Source organism: Colius striatus, chromosome 6, assembly GCF_028858725.1.
Source record: "Colius striatus isolate bColStr4 chromosome 6, bColStr4.1.hap1, whole genome shotgun sequence".
Classification (NCBI taxonomy): domain Eukaryota; kingdom Metazoa; phylum Chordata; class Aves; order Coliiformes; family Coliidae; genus Colius; species Colius striatus.
This window is the reverse complement of record NC_084764.1, coordinates 35,733,260-35,753,746: the sequence shown is the minus strand read 5'-3', so window position 1 is coordinate 35,753,746 and position 20,487 is coordinate 35,733,260. Positions and strand designations below refer to the sequence as shown.

Sequence of the window (20,487 nt, the reverse complement as noted above, 5' to 3'; positions counted from 1 at the left end):
CAAGAAAGCCAGAGAGGGACTTTTTACAAGGGCATGAAACCTGCGGGGGCTTCATCCTTCAAAACAGGAGCCACCAAGATGAAGGGGAGCTTTGCCACCAACATCAACAGAACCCCCCCAAGCATCCTTGTGCCGTTAAGAACTGCTTTGGGCCCTGTGTCTGCCCTAAATGCAACGCACGAAGGGATCTCATCACCTCTGGATTGCAGCTCTGGGGGCTAGGGAGAGCCTTGCATCCCACTCCAGCCTTCAGGCCATTTTTGCACGTTGCTTTGGGAAAGACAAGAGTGAGACTTTGTAATGCATGTTCAGAAAAAAAAAATCCCTCTTTTTGTACTGGCTTCTCCTATTTTTTTTTTCTTAAATAAAAGTCAAAAAGCCCAGCCAACATGAAAGGCTGAATAAACACTCCTCCTTCCCCAATAGAAACTACAAAAATGCCTTTGAATTTGTTTTGGCAAGAAACAATGTTTTATATGAAAGAGCTTCATTGAAAAGTCACAATTTGGAATGCACTCGTCTATTCTACGCTTTTTAAAAAGTTTTAATTACCACCTTAAAGGGTGTTTTGACAGAGTTTATGGTTTGTTAGATTTGTGCTGCGCGTTGCAAATGCCAAATGCACCTTTTGGAAGCTCCTCATTCCTGTATTAACGTGAACTGTGGGGTTTGTGCTGCCGAAGTCTTGTGTCGCCAACTGAGAAATAATAAATTAATTCCACTTGGGGAAAACGCTGCCATTTATAACCCAGCAATTAAGCACAGATTTAATTTTAGGTATTGTTGCACTCCTCAGCTTATTGAGTTATTCAGTATTGACACTGGTACTATCAGTATATGCCCAGTTCCTAAAAAACAACACACTCAGGCCGCTTTCTCACCCCGTAAATTAGCGAAGGCGAAGATGAAAAGTTAACACTGCTTTGCTGTCTCCCAGAAGCTGCAACATATGGTCTTTGCTGACAAAAAAAAACCCCAGCACAGAACACATGGTGGGATTTCCACCACAACAGGATAAATTCTATCAGCCAGGGGCAGCTGGGAGTTAAAAAAAAATAGCAAACCCCTCAGTGAAGCAAGGCAGAGCTGTCTGTGTTTGCAAACCAGGGACTGCAGACATTTTAAGGGAGATAAAAGCAGACCAAGGCATGGCTGGAGAGATGTCCACAGCTGCTTCTCCCTCCCTGAGGCCCGGGAGTTGTGGGGCAGGTAGGAGGTGGAGAAAGGGAAATGGTTTTTATTTGGCCGTGGCTCAGTCAGCAGGAAAGTGATGCCCAGGGAGGTCTGGTGCTGCTGGCAGGGCTCCAGCTGGCACAGAGGTGATGGGAGGGTGTTGGCTGCATCCCGTGCAGGGAAGAGTCAGAACGGCCCAGGGAGCAGCAGCACCTGCATCCCAGCAGCAATGGGGCAGCCCCAGGGCTCCAACAGCCCCCGCCAGGGAAAGGATGGTGGGAAATGGGACGTGTCCTCACTGCCTCACAGTTGCCTCACCAGCAACCTCTACATTGGGCAAACAGTCTCTCTGGACAAGCAAAGGGAATGTAAACAGGAGCTAAGGCACGGGAGCTCCCCTTTCCCCACTCATGCTCACAGTGTCACCAGGCTCCCGGCCACCCGCAGCAGCAGCAGATCATGATGTATGGAAGAAAGGGGGACATACACAGGTTGTGGCAGCAGTGCAGCCTTGGAAAGCAAAACTGACACGTGCAGTAAGGGACAAGTTGTGAAAAGGTTCCTTAACGATGGCAGTGGAAGGCCCTGGGCATCACCTGAAACACTGAGGCGATGGGCTGTCAGTTATTTGCTATCGACAGCATCCATCGGAGTGGCCCCGCAGCCAGGAAACGCTGCAGCATCCCCACAGATGACTAAAGCAAGATTGCTTTGGCCACACACACACTATGGCACTTGCTACATGAAAAGCAGGATGATGCTTTCGGCTTCTTGTTACAGGGAAGGACAGAATTGTAGCACACCAACAGCTATGAGGAAACAGCCAGGGGTTCGGGGGTTTTTTTGGTATCAAGATGATGAAGTCAATAGTCACAACAAGTCTTAAAGATGCAACAAAACCATTTTGCAAAATAGCAAGGTGATCACCCCTGAAAGCCCGGCTGGGATTGAGCAGCAGGGCTCATGTGAAGCACCAGACCAACTCAGACCCCAGGAGTTCTCAGCATCCCTGACACTCTGCACAGGTAAACCCAGAGAAACCAAATGATGAGGACTCAAAAGACAGCACTCTCAGAGGGGTTTGTCAGCCCCTGAGGGATGCAAAGGCACCTTTGCCATGTCTTGACCTCCTGCCACGAACCCTCTTGGACCAGAAGTACACATGAAAGCAAGCAAACTTAAACTAAACCTTGGCTTTTACAGGGTTCTCACTTCTTGTACAAAAAAAAAAAAGGGAAAAAAAGAAAATCCCCAAGCACATATTTCTGTTTACCAAGATTCCCATGGTCTCATTGCCTGCTACGTCCCTCTTGAAGGCAGGAGCATTCCTGCACTAATTGTAAGTCTATTGAGAAACCGGCTACCCTCTGCTTTCAAACTGGAATTAGTTATGCTTGGTCTGACCCTGCATTATTTTGCAGCACTGCAACATTCAAAGAAAATTAGAGCAACTTGTTAAATCCTTTAAAAGGTAAAGCAATCCTATTGCTCCAGGTTCACATGCAAAAAAAGAACCCCAAACACAACCAAACCACCACACCAAAATCAAGCTCTTAAATCATGATTACTGCTTTAATGTGGTAGGATTTAGTCCTGTGTTTTAAATTCATTAATTTCTCATTTGCTTCAGCAATCATACTAGCTCTAATGAGCTCTCCCTATGAAAACTGCAACTACAAAGGATACTACCTGCTTCTGTTAGAGCTCTGCACACCTAGAAAGGAAATCCTAAAGCATAGTGTGCTCCTTAAAAGACAGATTACTAACTTTTAATCCTCTCTGCCAGATGCATTTTAATCTCTTTGTGCATAATAAAGCAAATTAGAGTAACTGAATGGGTAAACTGAACCCAGATATGCACATCAGATTAACAAAACCCAAACGTCGGTTGTGTTCTGCAGAGCTGGCAACTAATGAGAGCTGGGGGCTGAATTTGGCTCTGCAGGCACTGGCAGAGGGAGAAGTTGCTGCATGGCAAGTGAGGAGTTCCATCACCTTTCAGCATCAGCTCACAGGCTCCCATTTCTCCTCTGTATCCCCTGGGAAGGACCATGCTGGGTCACAGATGGGCAATGCATCCATACCATCCATCCATGGCAAAGCATGAGCCCAAGCTACCATGCAGCTGGAAGTGCTCACCCCTCCAGACCTACACCAGTCTGGCTATCTCCAGCCACTTCCTAACCCACTACCAGAGCTCTTCGCTATCCACCATCAGATTTTATTGCTCCAGTAAATCAGACACTGTCATCCTCATACCTCAAGCAGAAGCACGAGATTGATGACTCAACTTCCCTGCCCACCAACCCGAACAGCAAAACTCATCACAAAGCACCCATTGCCTCAGGAAGAGCCCCAGGTAAGGTGGGCACCTCAAAACCCTGAGCTGTCACTGGCAGCATGGAGACCATGGGATGTAAACTCCAGCATGCAGCAGGACCACAGGACTGGGTACAGTTGCAGCTCCCATGCAGGGCTCAATGTACCACAGAACAGTGGAGAGTGAAGGGCCCTGCAGAGCTCCTTCAACCCAATTCTCTGCTAAAGCAGGTTCCCCTCCAGCAGGGGGCACAGGAACATGTCCAGGTGGGTTTAGAAACCTCCCAAGAAAGAGCCTCCACAGCCTCCCTGGGCAGCCTAGGCCAGGGCTCCCTCACCTCGGCACCAATGGAGTTTAAGTGGAACTTTTTATGTTTCAGCTTACGTCTATTACCCCTCCTTGTCTTGTCACTCGGCGCTACAGGAAAAAGTATCACCCCATCCTCTTGACACCCACTCTTTAGAAACTTTTAAGTGTTGATGAGGTTCCCGCTCAGCCTTCTCTTCTCCAGACTAAACAGCCCCAGGTCCTGTAGCTTTTCCTAATAAGGAAGATGCTCCAGTCCCCTGATCACCTTGGTGGCCCTGTGCTGGCCTCTCTCCAGCAATTCCCTGTCCCTCTAGAGCTGGGGAGCCCAGAACTGGACACAGGACTCCAGATGAGGCTTCACCAGGGCAGAGCAGAGGGGGAGCAGAACCTCCCTTGGCCTGCTGCCCACACTCTTCTTGATGCCGCCCAGGATGCCATTGGCCTTCTTGCCCACGAGGGCACATTGCTGGCTCATGTTTATTTGCTGCCCACCAGCACTCCCAGGTCTCTCTCCTGGAGCTGCTCTCCAGCAGGTCACCCCCAGCCTGTCCTGGTGCATGGGGTTGTTCCTTCCCAGGTGCAGGACTCTGCACTTGCCCTTGTTGAAACTCATGAGGTTCCTCTCTGCCCAACTCTCAAGCAGGTCGAGATCCCGCTGAATGGCAGCACAGCCTCTGGGGAATCAGCCAGTCCTCCCAGTTTGGTGCCATCAGGGAACTTGCTGAGGGTACACTCTGTTGCCTCATCCAGGTGGTTGATGAAGATGATGAATAAGACTGGCCCCAGAACTGACCCCTGTGGAACAGGCCACTGGCCTCCAACTCATCTCAGCACATTGTCCCCATTTCCACCAAGACCAGACTACCCAGAGGAGAAAGGTGCATGTGCCAAGCTTTTGCAGCCAAGCAAGTTTGCAGTGAGGAGCTCTGTCTCTCTCGAGTCACACCCCCCACAACAGCTTTTGCCAGCAGAATCTATTTGTTAATTCCAGAACATCATGACTTGCTTCCATGGAAAAAGAGATTCAGTATCACAAAGGGCTTTCTCCAAATCAAGGAGATAGCTGCCAGATTCAGTAGCCCCAGCAGGATTAGAGAAGTTGTTCACATTTCCCACCAGCGCCAGAGGGCCAAATTCAGCAGGATAAATTCAGAATAGTTACATGCAAACCCTCAAGAAGTTATTTTTATCCATTTCACTGGTGAGCAGAACTTGCCCACTGGAATTAAACCCAGCTCAAAGCATAGAATCATAGAATGGTAGGGGTTGGAAGGGACCTTAACAGATCATCTAGTCCAATCCCCCTGCAGAAGTAGGTTCAACTAAGATCCTTCAGCAGCAGGGTTCATCAAGCAGCAGAGTACATCTCGCTTTGTTCCCATCCTTGAGGTGGGACCTATTTATGTTACAATTCAGCACATGGGTCCCAGTCTGGCTGGTGCTTGGGGGAGAACAAAAAGCAACCATTGTGTGAGCATCAGCTGTGTGCAGGGACAGCCCTGCTTTCCCATGCAGGACAGGGACAAGAGCCCAGGAATGTAAGAAGTCGCTCACAAGTGCTGACTCTCTCCTGGGAAAAGCTTTAGCAACCTTTTCTTTTTTTTTAATTGAAAAAATAAGCAAACAAAAGTCACCCCACAGAAGGCACATTCTTCTGAGATGTTTTCTGCACAGGATGCACAGGGCAAAAGGCCTGGAACACATTGCCCACAGATACACAGTGGAATAAACAGCTCTACCAGGACTCAAGCTGCAGGATACCAATAAACAAACACACGGAGAAAGATATTTTAAAAGAGCCCTGCATGCAGGTAACCTAAGTCTGAACATTGATTCTAACAACCAGTTCGACTTCAGGAGGGATTTAAAGAACTTGGGATCCCTCACGCCTTAACCCCACACCATGCTTCCCTACTATCAACCAGCATTGACTTCTAACAATGCAAAAGCATCTGCCCACATGGTTGAAATTATTGCAGACCCAGCAAAGAGCACCCTCCCCTTTCTGTAGGGTTAATCTAAAGAACAGTTGCCAAAAGGCTGAGAACACAGACAAACAATAGCTCCTCTGATGAAATTCCTCCACTCCATAGAGAAACCAGTATCCTCCAGCTGCCGTGGCTTGTCCAGAGAGATCTCCGAGCGTTTACCGGCTCCCATAAAATAAAGATGGCAAATGGAAAGACTCAAGTGCTGCTTGCAGAAAATTAATGCAGATCCCTGCAATCCAACTGCAACACAGGAGTTTTATTAATGCAACCTTTACTTGATGTGAAATATAAACCCAGGACACCAGTGGAAGGAGACAACGCCAGCCACCTGTCCCAGGGACAGAGCCTCACTGTACTCCAGTCCAGGGACTACTTTTAGCAGCTCCATCCCTTTAAATACTCATTCTCAGTGGAATCTCTGATCAGTCATTTATAAAAGCCAGGCAGCCGAGCTGGACAGCTGAATTGCAGCAGCTATTATCCACGTATGCCTGAATACAAGCAGACACCTTTATTTATAAAGGCTCTCCGGCTGACCGAGATTTGACATCAGCTACAAAAAGCATTCAGCATCCAACTGACTGCTTCAGAATAATGTGATGAAAGGTTAGCAAGTGCAGTCCGAGAAGACACCTTTACACAGTGCTAAGAGCCATCGTTAAAAGAACTCATGCTGCTGCAATGAATCTTTTAACCGAGCAGGTTTGAGTAATTGATCTCCCGAACAGACACACTGAGTTGCACACCTTTGCCTCTTCTGCTGGTACATATTCAGATGCATTTCTGGGTTTTTTTTTCCTAGATCTAATTTTAAGACATTTTTGTGTTTGTCAGGCCTATCCCCTGACCTCTCCTTTCAGGCCTCCTGGCTCTCTGTACTTTCCAAGCTGCTGCTTCTTGCTTCTGCACCTTTTGGCTCACCCCTGCTTGCAAGTCGTGAGTGTGGACGTAAGCTTTCCACAAACGCGGGAACCCTTGGCACGCAGGTAATACAAATGCAAAGGGATGAGGGAGCAAGAAGAAAAGTAAGTAGTAAGAAAATAAATTGCTCATGGTTGGTTTTCTTTACCTGTAATAATCTCAGTGGCAACCCATAACTCCCGCGATTCTTTGATAACAGAAGGTAACCAAGTCCACAGCATCACTTTTTTTCTGTTGTATCTAGTGGCAGGACAAAAGGTAACGGGAAGAAGCTGGAACACAAAAAGTTCCATTTAAACGTAAGAAAAAAAACCTATTTCACTGTTGAGGTGAGGGAGTCCTGGCCCAGGCTGCCCCGGGAGGGTGTGGAGGCTCCTTCTCGGCGGGTCTTCAAAACCATCCTGGACACGTTCCTGTGTGGTCCTGCTTTGGAAGGGTGATTGGACTGGAAGATCTCTAAAGGTCCCTTCCAATCCCTACCATTCTATCATTCTATGAAAAGTGTGACTTCTGCTTTAAATTGACAGCACCCCCAGGAGCAGCACGTGCAGACATCTCAAGCAGGGTCATCTGGGTGAAGGAAAGCTTTGAATACTTGCATGTTCTCATCAGATTCCTAACTCCATTGTAATAACTCAAAATAGGAGCTGGTACCTCTGCTGAGGTGCAGAGATGAGAACCCAGCTCCTGATAGGATTCCAAGGGCTCTGCCATGGCTGACAGCAGAACATAGGATGGAAAAACCTTCTGTGCCTGGTTCCTCATCTCTTAAGCAAAGACCATCAAAATCACCCTTCTCTGACTTCCCAAAGCATCCTTCCTACTCCCAGCACCTTCTCCCCTTGCACCCATCCCTCCTACCACACCCAAACCCATAGCACCTGACTCACCAGCACAATCCTCCAGATAAAATTCCCTACGGATGATGAAAATTCAGGGGCTGACAGCAACAAGAGCAGCTGAGTGACCCCAGGCATCCCTCACAGCAGCAAGTCAAAGCTCCAGGGAGGTTTCTCTGGTGCCCCTGAGGGGCTGCCCTGGAGATCTCAAGCATCAGGAAGGAGCTGTGTGCTACCCAGGCGTTGCTGAACAAGTTGTTATGGTTACTGAAGGATTTGTTGGGGTTTTTTTCCCCTGCTCTTTTAAAAAGAACTCTTATCAGTTTAACTTAATACCATCAGTCAATAACAATTCTTATCTTAAAAGGTCACTCAGGTAGTTAGAACTCAGCATTTCATCTAGGTTCACATTATCTGGAGGGAAACAGCCTGGGGACTTTGTTGGGTTTTTTTAAATAATCCACTTCTTTGGAACTGTAAGATTTTGAAACTACCCAGAACCAAGCTGACCCCCTGGGCAATTTGAGCACACTGGGGAACAGACAGAAAAAAAAGGTAGAAAAAAATTCACACTGATGTTTGCTGCATGAGAAACAAGATGAATATCCCAACAGGAAAACTATGAAAGCCAGGGAAATGCATGAATGCAGATCACAGCTGCTGAAGAAACACTATGTTCTGCTTGCAAACACCAGATCAGCCAAGTTTCTCTGTAACAAAAGTTGTGGGTTTTTTTTTTTTTTACATGTTTCTCTTCTGATTTTCTTCCTTCACTTCCCAGTGCAGATGAAGGACAGGCAGAAAGGGACATTAATGAAAACCTGAGGACAAGAACAACTGATCCATGATGTTCAGCATTTTTTCTTCTCCAGGAAACAAAGCAGCAAGTAAAACCACAGTGGCACTGAAAGCGAGTTCTAAGAACGTTTCAAGCTAAACCTGGTCAAACCCTGTTCTATCCACTCACTTGGTTACTTCTTATAACAACAATTAAAACTCCAAACACAATACATGCCTCTATCCCACCAGGCAACAGTGTAGGCAGGGATCAGGAGAACTAACTGGTTAAAAATAAGGCAGGTTTGTGGTTTGTCTGAAATAAGTTTTATAAAAAGAAAAAAGTAATTAGTTCCAGATTTCTGTTTTTCTTATGAGGATCAGTAACAGAAGAGAAGCTTTTAAAGTGCCTTGTGTTTCCACTCCAGGGCTGCCTCAGTCGAGAGCAGAGCAAAGCTGCCGAATCCTGCAGATGACACTCACAATATTAACGTTACTTTAAGTAAAACAACATCTTCAGGCACCACAGCTCAACACACAGGGCCACATCCAGCTCCTGCCAGTGTCAATGAGGGCTTTCAGGGACTGGGGGAGAAGTTGGCTCAGCCCTTGGTGCAACAGAGTCACCAGCACCATCCATCCCTATCTTCTGTAACAGAAAGCCCCATGCTCACAATGCAGTGGCCATGGAGTTTGCTGGAGCATGGCAACACACACAGAAAGGCTTTGTCTGCCCTGTGGATTATTTTCATACAAGAAAGTTTTTGCACCGTACCTCAAAGTACTGATTCTTTGCAGGAAAGTCTGCAAAGGGAAGCAGACGGAATAGTAGCAAAATACATGGTTACCACCACAGTTTCAGACTTCATCAGTGAGCAGAGTCTTTTCTTAGGCCAAACAGGACTCCCAAGCCCAGGAAGCCTTGGACAAGGTGCTGTACCACATGCACACCCACACAGCTCTGCCAGCAGAGCCCCAGCAGAAAAACCCCTCACACTACATCATCAAAACCTTTGATGCAACCACACCATGCCACAGAGTCACCACAGGCAAAGACACTGACAAAACTTCAAGGTGTGAACCAGGCACTGGGCAGGTGAACCCACAACAATAAATCTTTCACTTCCATCTCCTCTTGCCTTACATGTGTTTGCCTCCTGCATGGAAAGGCTAGTAAAAGCCCATGCACCTGTCAGCTGCAAAGAAAACAGAGTTTCTGCCTCTGGAAGTGGTTCTCTCACCACGACCGGGCTCATTGTCTGGTCAGAATCAGAGCAGACCACACTGCACCACCATCATGAGATGGGTGAGACCATCCCAAGCCCTTTGGGAGAAGAAATCCAGTCCTCCTGCAACAGAAACACAACCCCCTCTGCTCATAAAACCCCTTCCAAAGAAAAAACAGCAGAGAAACAATCCCAGCTTTGATGAGATCTGCTGCGGGAGAGGAAGCAGCGCGCGAGCAGAGAGTCGGGACAGGACCTACTTGCTCCAGTCTCAACTTCATTTGTAAGCACTGGTGCCAAGATGGAAAGCCACCAGCTTGACTGCTTGCCATTGCCAAACTCATGCTCAGCAGTGACTGCTGCAAACCTCTAGGTCTCCTTAGAGGATAAAGACATCATTTTTTAGGAGAAAACGGGTGAGCACACAAGCCCCTGTATCCGGGCCTGCAGCCTCTCTTAGATCCCTCAGCAGCTCTTGCATAACCAAGAGGCAGTAAAGAAAAAAGTTATGCTGTTGTTTATTCAGTGGAAATAGAAGGAAAATACAAAGGGCATGTGCACGCTCAGAGGTATGTACACACACACGATTCATGGAAGGGGTCACTGCAGCCAAGCACTGCTCCCAGCTTTCTGCAGACAAAAAGGGTTTCAAACATGGTGAGCTGGGCTTTGCCCCAGGCTCCTGCACTCCCTCAGCACCACGCAACAAACAGGAACCCCAAAACACAGCCCAGCAGCCGCTGTAACACACCAGCTCCTCCACCCTCCAATGAGTTGAGCCCCAAGGAGATGTCACCTCTGACCCCAGGGCCTTGGATGCAGTGGGAGTGCAAGGGGTGCCCTTTCTCCAAGCAGTTCTCTGAGGTAACACTAGACACAAACATGAAGCTGGAGAGCTGCAGCACTGACAGATGCATCTTAAAATAAAGCAAGAGTTCACATTAATTACTATTTCAGTTACTCACACCGGCTGCAAACAGAACTCCCAGCTTGGTAAAAAACTGCCTTCGTCAGCCACAAACTAAATAGAGGTGCTTTGTGATGGAGGAAGATGAGAAAAAAAAAAAAAAAAGCCAAAGCCTGAGAAATTGTAGAAGATTGGAATTTACACCGTGATCCACCTGGTTCACAGAAACATTCACCAACTGCTTCAGGGAAGTTCTGCAGGAAGCTCTGGCTGAGCAGAACATCAACTGTTTGTTGTAAGAGCAGCCAGCCCAAAAGCAAAGCTGTAAAATACAAGTGGTGAGACAGGCACACAGCTCTGTTCAGATGCTGAGGTCTAACATAACAAAGGACATAACAGTGCAGATTATCATCCACGGGCAAGGGCTCGGTGTATGAGCAGAGCATTCTGCTCATCCATCCATTCAATCCATTCATTGAATCCATCCATTCAATCTCAGGCAAACTAGATTTTAATTGAGTAAGAACCAACTGTAGAACCATTATCTCCACATCTAAAGCTATCCTCAGCCCTTCCCACCAATGCCTAACTCAAGGGGCTGGAAAACACCACCAGCAATGCCCTGTGCAGTTCCTCCCCTTCACATCCAACCTCCCTGCACCCACTGTTGTGGGGCAGAACTCAATCAAGCACTTTTCCAAGTGCAAACACGAGATATCTATAGAGAATCACAGAGTTGTTTCAATTGGAAAAGATCTTTAAGATCAAACCCAACCTCTCCCCTCGCTCTACCCAGCCCACCACTAAGCCATGGCCCTCAGCACCTCAGCTCCAGGGATGGGGACTCCCCCATCTCCCTGGGCAGCCTGGCACAGGGGCTGACAACCCTCTCAGGGAAAAAGCTCTTCCCAATCTGCAATCTAAATCCCCCTTGGGGCAACTTGAGACCATTTCTTTATGTCCTGTCATTCGTTACTGGGGAGCAGAGACCAACCCCCACCTCACCACAACCTCCTGTCAGGGAGTTGCAGAGAGTGCTCCTGTCTCCCCTCAGCCTCCTCTCCTCCAGGCTGAACACCCCCATTCCCTCAGCTGCTCCCCACCACACTTGTGCTCCAGCCCCTTCCCCAGCTCCGCTGCCCGGCTCTGGACACGCTGCAGCCCCTCAGTGTCCCTCTGGCAGTGAGGGGCCCAACACTGAACACAGCACTCGAGCTGCAGAAAGAGAAGGGTGGCATTTGGATAGAAATCAATGGACAAAGCTGGTCCAGGCAGAGGAGTCCAGCCCTGGTCCATGGCGATGTATGAAATACTTCTCTGCATCTTTTACATGCCCTTCAACCGTGGGATTTTTCCCAACTGCAGTCAATAGGGGAAATAACTCTGCCATCAGGTCCTTTGCCAAGCCAGGCATTATATGACAAAATGGTTAAAAGGACACTGCAAAGTATGGAAAAGTCTCTTTGGGAGAAGGCAGTGCAGCCATGGCCCAGACCTGCTTGCACCGCATGATGCTCCAGGCAGCAAAACACATCATTCTCATTAGTTCAGTTTTTCTTCCCTCTCCCATTTTAAGCGTTGCCACCTAAAAAAACCAGATGTTTCCCCAGCAAGCTCTGCCGTGCTGGAAGAAGCCCAGCCACCACCCAAACCACCCAGCCCTCCCCGGCTCTGCCCTGTGGAGCAGCCCTCCCCATTCATACTGCCAGCACTTCGGGAGCTTTTCCCTCCCCCCTCAGCTGCAGGGGGCCAGTGCCAGGAGCCGCGGGGTGCGGGGAAGCAGTTTTCAGTAAATAAAAATACAGAGGAGTTAAGAACACAGCCTGAGGCATCTCCCCCAGGCCCCATCACCAGGGAGAGGGCTATGGGGAGCCCTCTCCTGCCTCCAGCCAAACGCTGGCCAGCGGGGCTTCCCACAGCTACTCTGAAAAGCCTCTTGAAAAATAAAACTAGCTTTGAATTGAAAGAGAATACTGGGTGGGTGGCCTCGCTCAAAGCCCCTGGCTAATGTTGCTCTGTACCTCTACAACCCTCCCCTTGCTGTTCTCAAAAAACAAAACTGAGCACAGATAACTTTTAGCCCTCGGGTTTGCAAACAAAACCTGGGCACAGCACGAAGCAGCAGCTCGAGCAACAGCACATACATTCAATGTCAGCGTCCATCCCATTTAAGAGTCCCAGATGATGTTTTTTTAATGAGCAGAGTTGACTGGGCTGCTCACACCCCTCTCCAGGCAGAGACAAGTGTGCAGAGGTACTATGCAACGCCAACATCCAGCGTTGCGCTTAAAGCTTCCTGTTGCTCCCACCGAGCACAGCCTCAGCTCTTCACCTCGTCCTCCTTGTAGGACATCTGCCTGGCCCCTCCAGCTCTTCCAAGGGGACAGTCCAGAGATGCTCTCACACAGCCTAAGGGCACTCAAACTAGAGCTCAGCATCACAATGCAACAATAAGCCAGGAAAAAAAACCCAACACTTTAAAAGAAGGGAACTATCCTCAAACTGGGCACTGTGATAGTTTTCCATCGGGGTCACTGGGGCCAACTGCATCATTTGCACAGCAGAGACAGCAGCTCCCCAATGAGCTGTGAGACTGTCTGTGGCAGAGGTGGCAGCAACAGTTGTAGGGCTGGAGCCACACAGCAACCTAAGGATGTAAGAGGTGAGGTCTGCAGGAACATACCATACCTTTTAATAGATCAGTTAGTACAGCTGGGGGAAAAAAAGTGCAACCACACAAGCCCTCCTTTGAGCTGGTGCACCTTTGTGCTTGGCCATTTTTCCCAGCTGCATCACTTGGTCTAATTAAAGACACGAATGCTCCCTGCAACCCTTGTCTCTTCCTCCGGCCACTCCTTCCCAGGACTAGAAACGTAGGTCATTTTGATGCTCTCATTGTGACACCTGACAGTCTGCTGAAATGAAATACAAGATTTTTGGCCTCAACAGGTGAAGTACTTAATGTAGTTAATGTGCACAGGGCAAAGAAAGCTCACTGTCCTTTGAGACCAAAAGCTTAAAGCCATGACTCTGCTACCACACAGGCAGATGGGTGTTTGGACGCCTGGAAGATTCACAGAGCATTTGTCAATCAGAGACTGAAGAAACAAGGAAGGGGTGTCAACTCCAAAGTTGGGGCTGGTGGCATGAGATGTGGGACTAGTCTGGGAAAAAAACCCAAAACCCAACCCAGTCACGCCTCTGGTTTAAAGAGGAAATGCTCAAGTGGGTGACAGCAGCAGTATATCCTGCACTCAATGCCCAAAGCCATGTTTCAGGGATGCAGCAGCCTCCTTCATCTCCTCACAGGTCTGTACCCCATGGAGCAACCGTACCCAGCACTCCTCAGTGCCTCATCCCAGAGGAAAAGATCCCATTCCCATCACGGGGCATGTACCGCTCCTGCCTGACCTTCATTGGGGGCTCAGAGGAGGTTGCTGCATCCTGACAGCTCTGAGCAGCTGGGACTGAAGTTGCCCAGCGAGGCCAGGCTGGAAGGAAGGAAGGAAGTTATAGCAGGCTTTTAAATAGCACTATGTAATACCTGAAACTTCTATTTCTGTGCACGGATAGTATGGTTTCCATACTCTTCTCCATGCATGGCAGGCCACGCCATTCACACTCAAACTGAATTAGCAGCAGTCCGCATTCTTCACCAGTTAAACCACTAAAGCTCTGTGCTGCAACTCATAGCCACCACCTAGGATAACCACCTGCCAAGGCCTGGGAAACAGTAGTAGTATGGGTAATAGCTGGCCTACAGCTGGACCCTCCATAATTGCACTTGCTACATCTTTACAGACAATACTTTCTTCACTGACAATAGCTGCATTAATGAAATGTTAGCAAAATAATTAATAGTGTTAGTGAAGGATGTAGCCAAGATGTCTATGAGAATGGATTCATGCTTTTAATGTGTCTGTTCCTGTGTGTGCAGGGCTGGTGTTCAAGGCTGGGAAAGCAGATCATTAGTCTCAACTGAAAGTTACATGGAGTGAAAAATCCAGAAGATAAGGGAATTCCCTTGGTTCCTCCTGAAGCCTTGGCCAAGTTTCAGGTGGTATCTCAATGGAGGAAAATGCCAGATATTCCCCTGTAGTAATGATCAGGTGCATTACATTGATTACGCTTTTTGCTGCTTAAGAGTGTCGTAAGTTTACTGTTGAATGTTTTATCTTATTTTTCTTTATTCTATCGTTTACGTCAATTTGAATACTTGCTCCAACATATTAGACTCGCACGTTGCATTCAGACCAACGCTGGCAGAGGATTTCACCCACACTTCACTGAAGGTGACCACACCACATCTTGTAGCCATGCACCTCTCACACTCCCAACATCAACAAGGATGCTGGTGGGGCACCTGATGCAAGGAGCCACCATTTCCAAGCCAGCAAACGCCAGGAAAATGTGCCAGAAGTTACGTTAGCTCCCACTTGGGGAGAGAATCAGGTCCAAGTTAGTTAAGCAAAGACTGGGGTCCAAACAATAGAGAGCAACACAAGGTTAGATGATGACACTGCTCTTCAGAATAACTTGGTGTGATCCCATTGTCGGGCAAGCAACAAATGCCGGACTGCTAAAAATGCACTGAATAGGAGTGATTTTAAAAATACAGGTGGTTTTACAAAGAAAACAGCATTAATGCTGAAGACTAAGAGCTATTTCCCAACAGTTCTTAGTTGCAAACCTCAGCATTCAGATCCTTCCCTCCACTGCAACAGGATTACAAAGGTCAGGAAAAAAGCACACGTCCTGCTCTGTGGGATGCACGTACATCCATCCCACGGGAAAAAAATCTTACAGGGGGGTGTTTGGTGAGAAAGAAGAGCTCACCAGATCCAGGTTTTCCTACTGGATTTACGAAAACCCTGGAGGAACAGTTCATTTTGGGAAGAAATGCCAAGGGAAGTGCTGGCAGCTCCAGCTCCGCAACGCACCCAGGGCCGGGCTGGATGCCAACCTCCGTGTGCAGGAGGGATCCTCATGCCAGGGGCGGTTCAGGGGGATTACAGGGGCAAGCAGGGATTGTAAGCACAAGTGGAGATGGGAAGGGTCCAAGACCTGGTTTCCACCCTGGCTCACAGCAAGCCGCTGCCCAGGCAGCAATACGTGACTTTGTACCCAGAAAGACTTCAGAACACCGCTTTCCTTCATAATCCACCTATTCCACGGGCAGGAGGTAAATCACCCTCTTGCCAATCACCTACCCAACCCAGGGAGATACAGCTGCTGCCACAACCACAACCTGAATGCAAAAAACCCCAAACCTGCAAAGTTGATGGAAAAGCAAAATTAAAGAGATATTGCTCACACTGACTTGCAGAGGGAATCGCGTGGAGCCCATGCTGAGGCCGGCACGGGAGGCTGCACATTTCTCCCGGAGCAGCTGAGTTTAGCGAGCACGCTCCCTCCCTGCTCACCCCCACCCCAGGGCCTCCCCACCCAAATGGATGAGGTTCGGCCCTTCAGCTGTTTATAAAACCCGCAGCCTCGCGCCCAGACGCACTCAGCAGCATTCCTACGAGCTATATAAGGGAACGGCCAATTCCAGCTCCGCTCCCCACCCCCCCGCCGCAGCCAGCCCCGATCCCTCTGCACCGGAGCAGCCCCGGGCTCGGTTTCCTGCACAAGGACTTAAATCCGTCCTCGGGTGGAAGACGGCGCGTTGCGCTGGACCTTGTCATCAAATGGCAGCAGAGGCAGCTGCCAAATCCTGCCGGCTCGGTGCTCTAATAGGGAACAGCTGGAGAAGGACCCTGCATTCCTCCCGCCCCGGCAACACCGGGGGCTCTGTTCGGGATCCGGCCGCAGGATCCGCAGGCAGCGGCAGCCGGCCGCTCCCCTCGCGCGCTGCCCCAAAAGCAACAGTTCCCCCCTCCACGGGAAAACAAACAAAACGCGGGGGGGGGAATTGCTTCGCCTTTTCCTTTTTTTATGTGCGGGTTTTGGGGTGGAAACCCAAAACTACACAAGTTAAGGACAGCTTTGTGCCTCCCCTGCCCGCACCCTGTACTTCAGCAAGTCGGCTTTAAGCGACCCGCAGCCCCGCGGACATTGCGCACACTCAGTCGGCAACAGACGTGTTTGTAACGCGCACACACACTCCGCTCCCATGAAGAACGGCACCGGCACCCTCGGCTTCTGCCACTGCCACCCTGCCCCAACTCCCGTTTACTCCCGCGGAGCCGAGTAACTTGGAACGGCGTAGAAAGAGCAGCAGAACACGGCCTGGCAGCCGTGCGCCTCTCCCTAACGCAGCCGCTACGGTCGGTAACACAAACCGGGCTGCTCGTGTTTTCTTGGAGCTCTACCGAAACACAAGGGAGCATTCAGAGCAGCGGAGAGGGGGTGGGGTGGGGGGGGAAAGTGTCCAAACAGGATCTGAATGATGAAACAGGAATTGCCACATTTAAAAAAAAAAATAGAAATAAAAAAATAGGATAAGCCAGTTGCCCAGACCTTCAGAAATTAACAGTTCCTCTGAGGCAGAGGCAGGCTGCTTCTGCACGCTGCAGAGAGCAAAGCAAGCCACGTTGTCCAAAAGAAGCCTAGAAAATCCAGACTCTACGTGACCTGACTTACTTATTTCACAGGAAACTGCATGGAAGGAGGAAGGAGGAGAGCAGGGGAGGGGGGGGAAGGGGGAGGAAAAAAAACCCACCAATCATTCACGCTACCGTAGTTACACCACACCAGACTGGAGTAGTTTGCTGTGAAAAAAAAAAAATCAAACTGAAATAAGCCATCGCCCGTTTGAAAAATAAACCGTAAGACGTTAATGCCGCGGAGCTGGGGAGCCCAGGCTCCCCGACCTCCCTCTCCCCTGACGTGTTTCGGGTTGATCTAAATCTCCCCTGCGTTACTGCGTCGCTCAAGAAGGGTTGCAGCAAAAGATTTAAAAAAAACCCCAGTAAGTCAGGAAAAGCCACTCACCAGGGTTGTTGGCCTCCCCTTCGAGGATGTGGAGCTCGGTGCAGTCTGCCAGGGAGTGCTCCAGGCAGAGCTGGAGGAAGCGAGCCTGGGTCCGGCTGACGCGTTTCAGCAGCGAGAGCAGCGCAACAGTCTGCTCGCACTCGTTCCAGCCCTTGAACCAACCGGCCAACACGCCGACCTGGTCTCGAAACATCATGGTGAGCCGGGCGGCCGGAGGCGACACTTCTGCGGGGGGGAGAGAATAAATACCCGGGAAAGCCTCCCTCTGCCCCGACTCTGCTTCCTCCCCTACGATTCGGGCCGGGATTAAAAAATAACACGAAAAATGAAAATAAAAAATCTCCTTTGCAAGAAAAAAAAAAAAGAAAAAGAAAAATGGGGTGGGTTTTGTTTTGGACGCAGCTTTCGGCCTGGGCTGGGCTTTGCTCCCTCTCTTCTGGCTTCGGTGTAGTGCTGGATTCCCTGACGGCGACGCGGGAGGGCGGGGGGGGGGGAAGGGGGGGTGGGGGCGGCCGGGGGGAAAGGAAAAAAAAAAAAGGCCAAAAAAAGGCAAAGCCCAGCGTCAGGGCTGCCCCAGCGAGGCTGCGGCGGCAGGCGGCGGGGGCCTCACACCTGGAACAGACAGAGAGAGGGGGGCGTCAGGGAGGCGGCGGGAGGAGGAGGAAGGCTCGCCTTCGGCCGTGGCACCGCAGCCCCGCTGCCTTCCTCCTCCCCTTCCTCAAACGAGCAGATCTCCGACACCCCCGTCCCGGTTTGGAGAGGCGGGGGATGCACCCTTCCCCCCCCAGCACCCCCCCGGGGTGCACCCGGCAGCACGGGGGATGTCAGCAACCCCCGTGCAGCGCACCCAGCACCCCCGGAGGGGGAGGATAAGCAATCCCCACATGCATCCAGCCCACTAAGGCGAGTGGGAGATAAGCAACCCCCTCCCTCAAATACATCCAGCACCCTGGGGGACAGAGGGAACTCCCCTCCCACGGCACCCAGGCATAGGGGGAAGCCCACTCAATGCACCCAGTACCCCCGCGTTGGTGTGGGGGGGATGGAATAAGCAATCCCTGCAATGCATCCAGCACCCTGGGATAAGCACTCCTCCGTGCATCCAGCACCACGGTTTGGCCGGGGGGGGTTGGGGGAACGAACCCGGCCTCCCCATATGCATACAGAACCACGATAAGCACCCTCCCCATGCACCCAGCACCCCCACTTTGGGAGGGGCAACCACCCCCCTCCACGCATCCAGCACCCCGAGGGTGTCCCCACCGCAGCAACGCACCCCTCAAGGGGAGAAGTGGGTGACGACAAAAGTTCCCCCCCCTCCCCTCGGAAAAAAAAAACCCACCCAAAAGTTACCCCTCCTCCACACCAAAACACTCACCTGACTCACGCCGACCCCGGGGAGCTGGGGCGGACGGCGCGGCGCTGGGGGAGGCCGTGCCATGGCGGGGAAAGGGGAAGGGAGGGGGGGGAAGAAGGAAAGAGGAAGAGGAGGAGGAGGAGAAGGGGAGAGGGGGGGGGCGCGGGGCTCGAACGGCGGCTCCGCGGCGCGAGACTGAGCCCAGCGGCGCGCCGAGCCCCCGCTCCCCACATGCCGCTCATTTGCATAGCGGTGACGTCATGGGGAGGCGGGGACGCGCGCGCGGGAAAGCTGAGGGAGGCGGCGGGGGGGGGGGGGGGAACGCGCGCGGCCGCGCGCGTTCCCCCCCCCCCCCCGCCGCCTCCCTCAGCTTTCCCGCGCGCGCGCGTCCCCGCCTCCCCCCCCCCGAAAATTCGAGGTACTCCTGAGGGGGTTATGAGCTGGAGAAGAGCCCCTACCCCTAAAATCACCCCCACACTCCCCCCACGTCCCTTCCCAAAGTGCGGATTTCCCGCTGGAGGAAACCACCATCTAGTGGCCTGCGAGGTAATGGCAGGAGGAGGAAAGGGGGTTGTTTTCTGACTGGGAGGCGGGGAGGGGGATGGTGAGAAAGTGAATTCTGAGCAGTGAGTTTTTGGGCTGTTTCCCCTGAGGGATTTGATTACTCAAGGGGTGAGTGACAGAGGGATATCCATGAAGAGAAATGGGAGGGGGGGGAGGGAAGCGTTTGCAATAAAACAGCAAAAAAATGAGAGAAGAGCAGACTTTAAGGCTTCATAAAGCATAAATAAAGGTCTAAAGTGTGTTTATTTGTGGGGAACAACAACTGTCTGATCCGTGCACGGTTTGAGCTCCGGGGAAAGGGTGACACCGGCACCTTTGCAGCACTTCTGTGTCCACATTGCTTGGCAGACAGGGAAGCCCAGAGATGGGTAAGGTGTAAAAGTTACGTGCTCAAGTGTGAGGAGGTGGTGAGGGAATCCACTCCCCAAAAGTGGCTGTGTGCTCTGGTGGGTGCTGGAGAAAGGGAAAATGCAGGTTTGTGAACCTTTTGGCTTGAAAAGCAATGTACATGTCTAATCTTATACCCTTTCGGGGAAGTAGTGATGAGATAAAAGTTGCCTAAAGCCACTGGGAATGCTTGGCCCCAAGAACAGGAGCATTGATCTTGCAGCAGGACCACGGGATGAGGACCACCAAGCTGCTTCCAGCAGCTTTTTTACATTGAGTTCAAATGGTCTCTCTCCCCCGCTTACAAGCCTGCACCTAACATGCTTCAGCTTTCAGTGTGAAACAAACAGGAGCAGAGCTCCCCACCAACAAACCCCAGCCATATCTCTCACCTTCCAGTTCCATCCTAATAAATGGTCACCCAAAGAGCCCCTTTCCCCCCACCTCAGTGCCCACAGTCCTCCCGCCGTCCGGGCATGCGGAGGGATGGCCCGTGGAGCTGCGAGGATACAGCGTCTGCCATGCCAGCGGGCACATCTCGCATGAGAACACAGAGCAAAGCTCATGGAAGCATCGGTGTTAACAGCACGAGGAGCTCCAGGCGGAACGCCACGTGCTTACACGTTGCTAATTTAAGGGTTGGCAAGCTGGCTTTGCCCATAATGCCTCTCAGGTTTTGCACATCTAAAGCGGTAACAGCAGCGATCAGGAGAATATTTATGGCTGAATGGTGAGAGATGGTGTCCCCTCACACCCACCAAGTCATGAACAGGCAAGAGG

The 20,487-nt window shown here is 50.6% G+C and overlaps 1 protein-coding gene across 3 annotated transcripts in view; it reads right to left on the bottom strand.

Moving 5' to 3' along the window:
* SAMD4A (sterile alpha motif domain containing 4A) overlaps window positions 1-18,992 on the bottom strand; it is a 112,969-nt gene extending 93,977 nt beyond the window's left edge. For all 3 annotated transcript variants that reach the window (XM_061998441.1, XM_061998443.1, XM_061998440.1), the window contains exons 1-2: window positions 18,778-18,992; window positions 17,400-18,011 (exon numbers count right to left, since the gene is read on the bottom strand). In XM_061998441.1, the coding sequence (XP_061854425.1) occupies window positions 17,400-17,595 (196 nt within the window). In that variant the 5' untranslated portion in view covers window positions 17,596-18,011; window positions 18,778-18,992. The remainder of the gene's footprint in view (window positions 1-17,399; window positions 18,012-18,777) is intronic.
* Window positions 18,993-20,487: the final 1,495 nt, after the last annotated feature.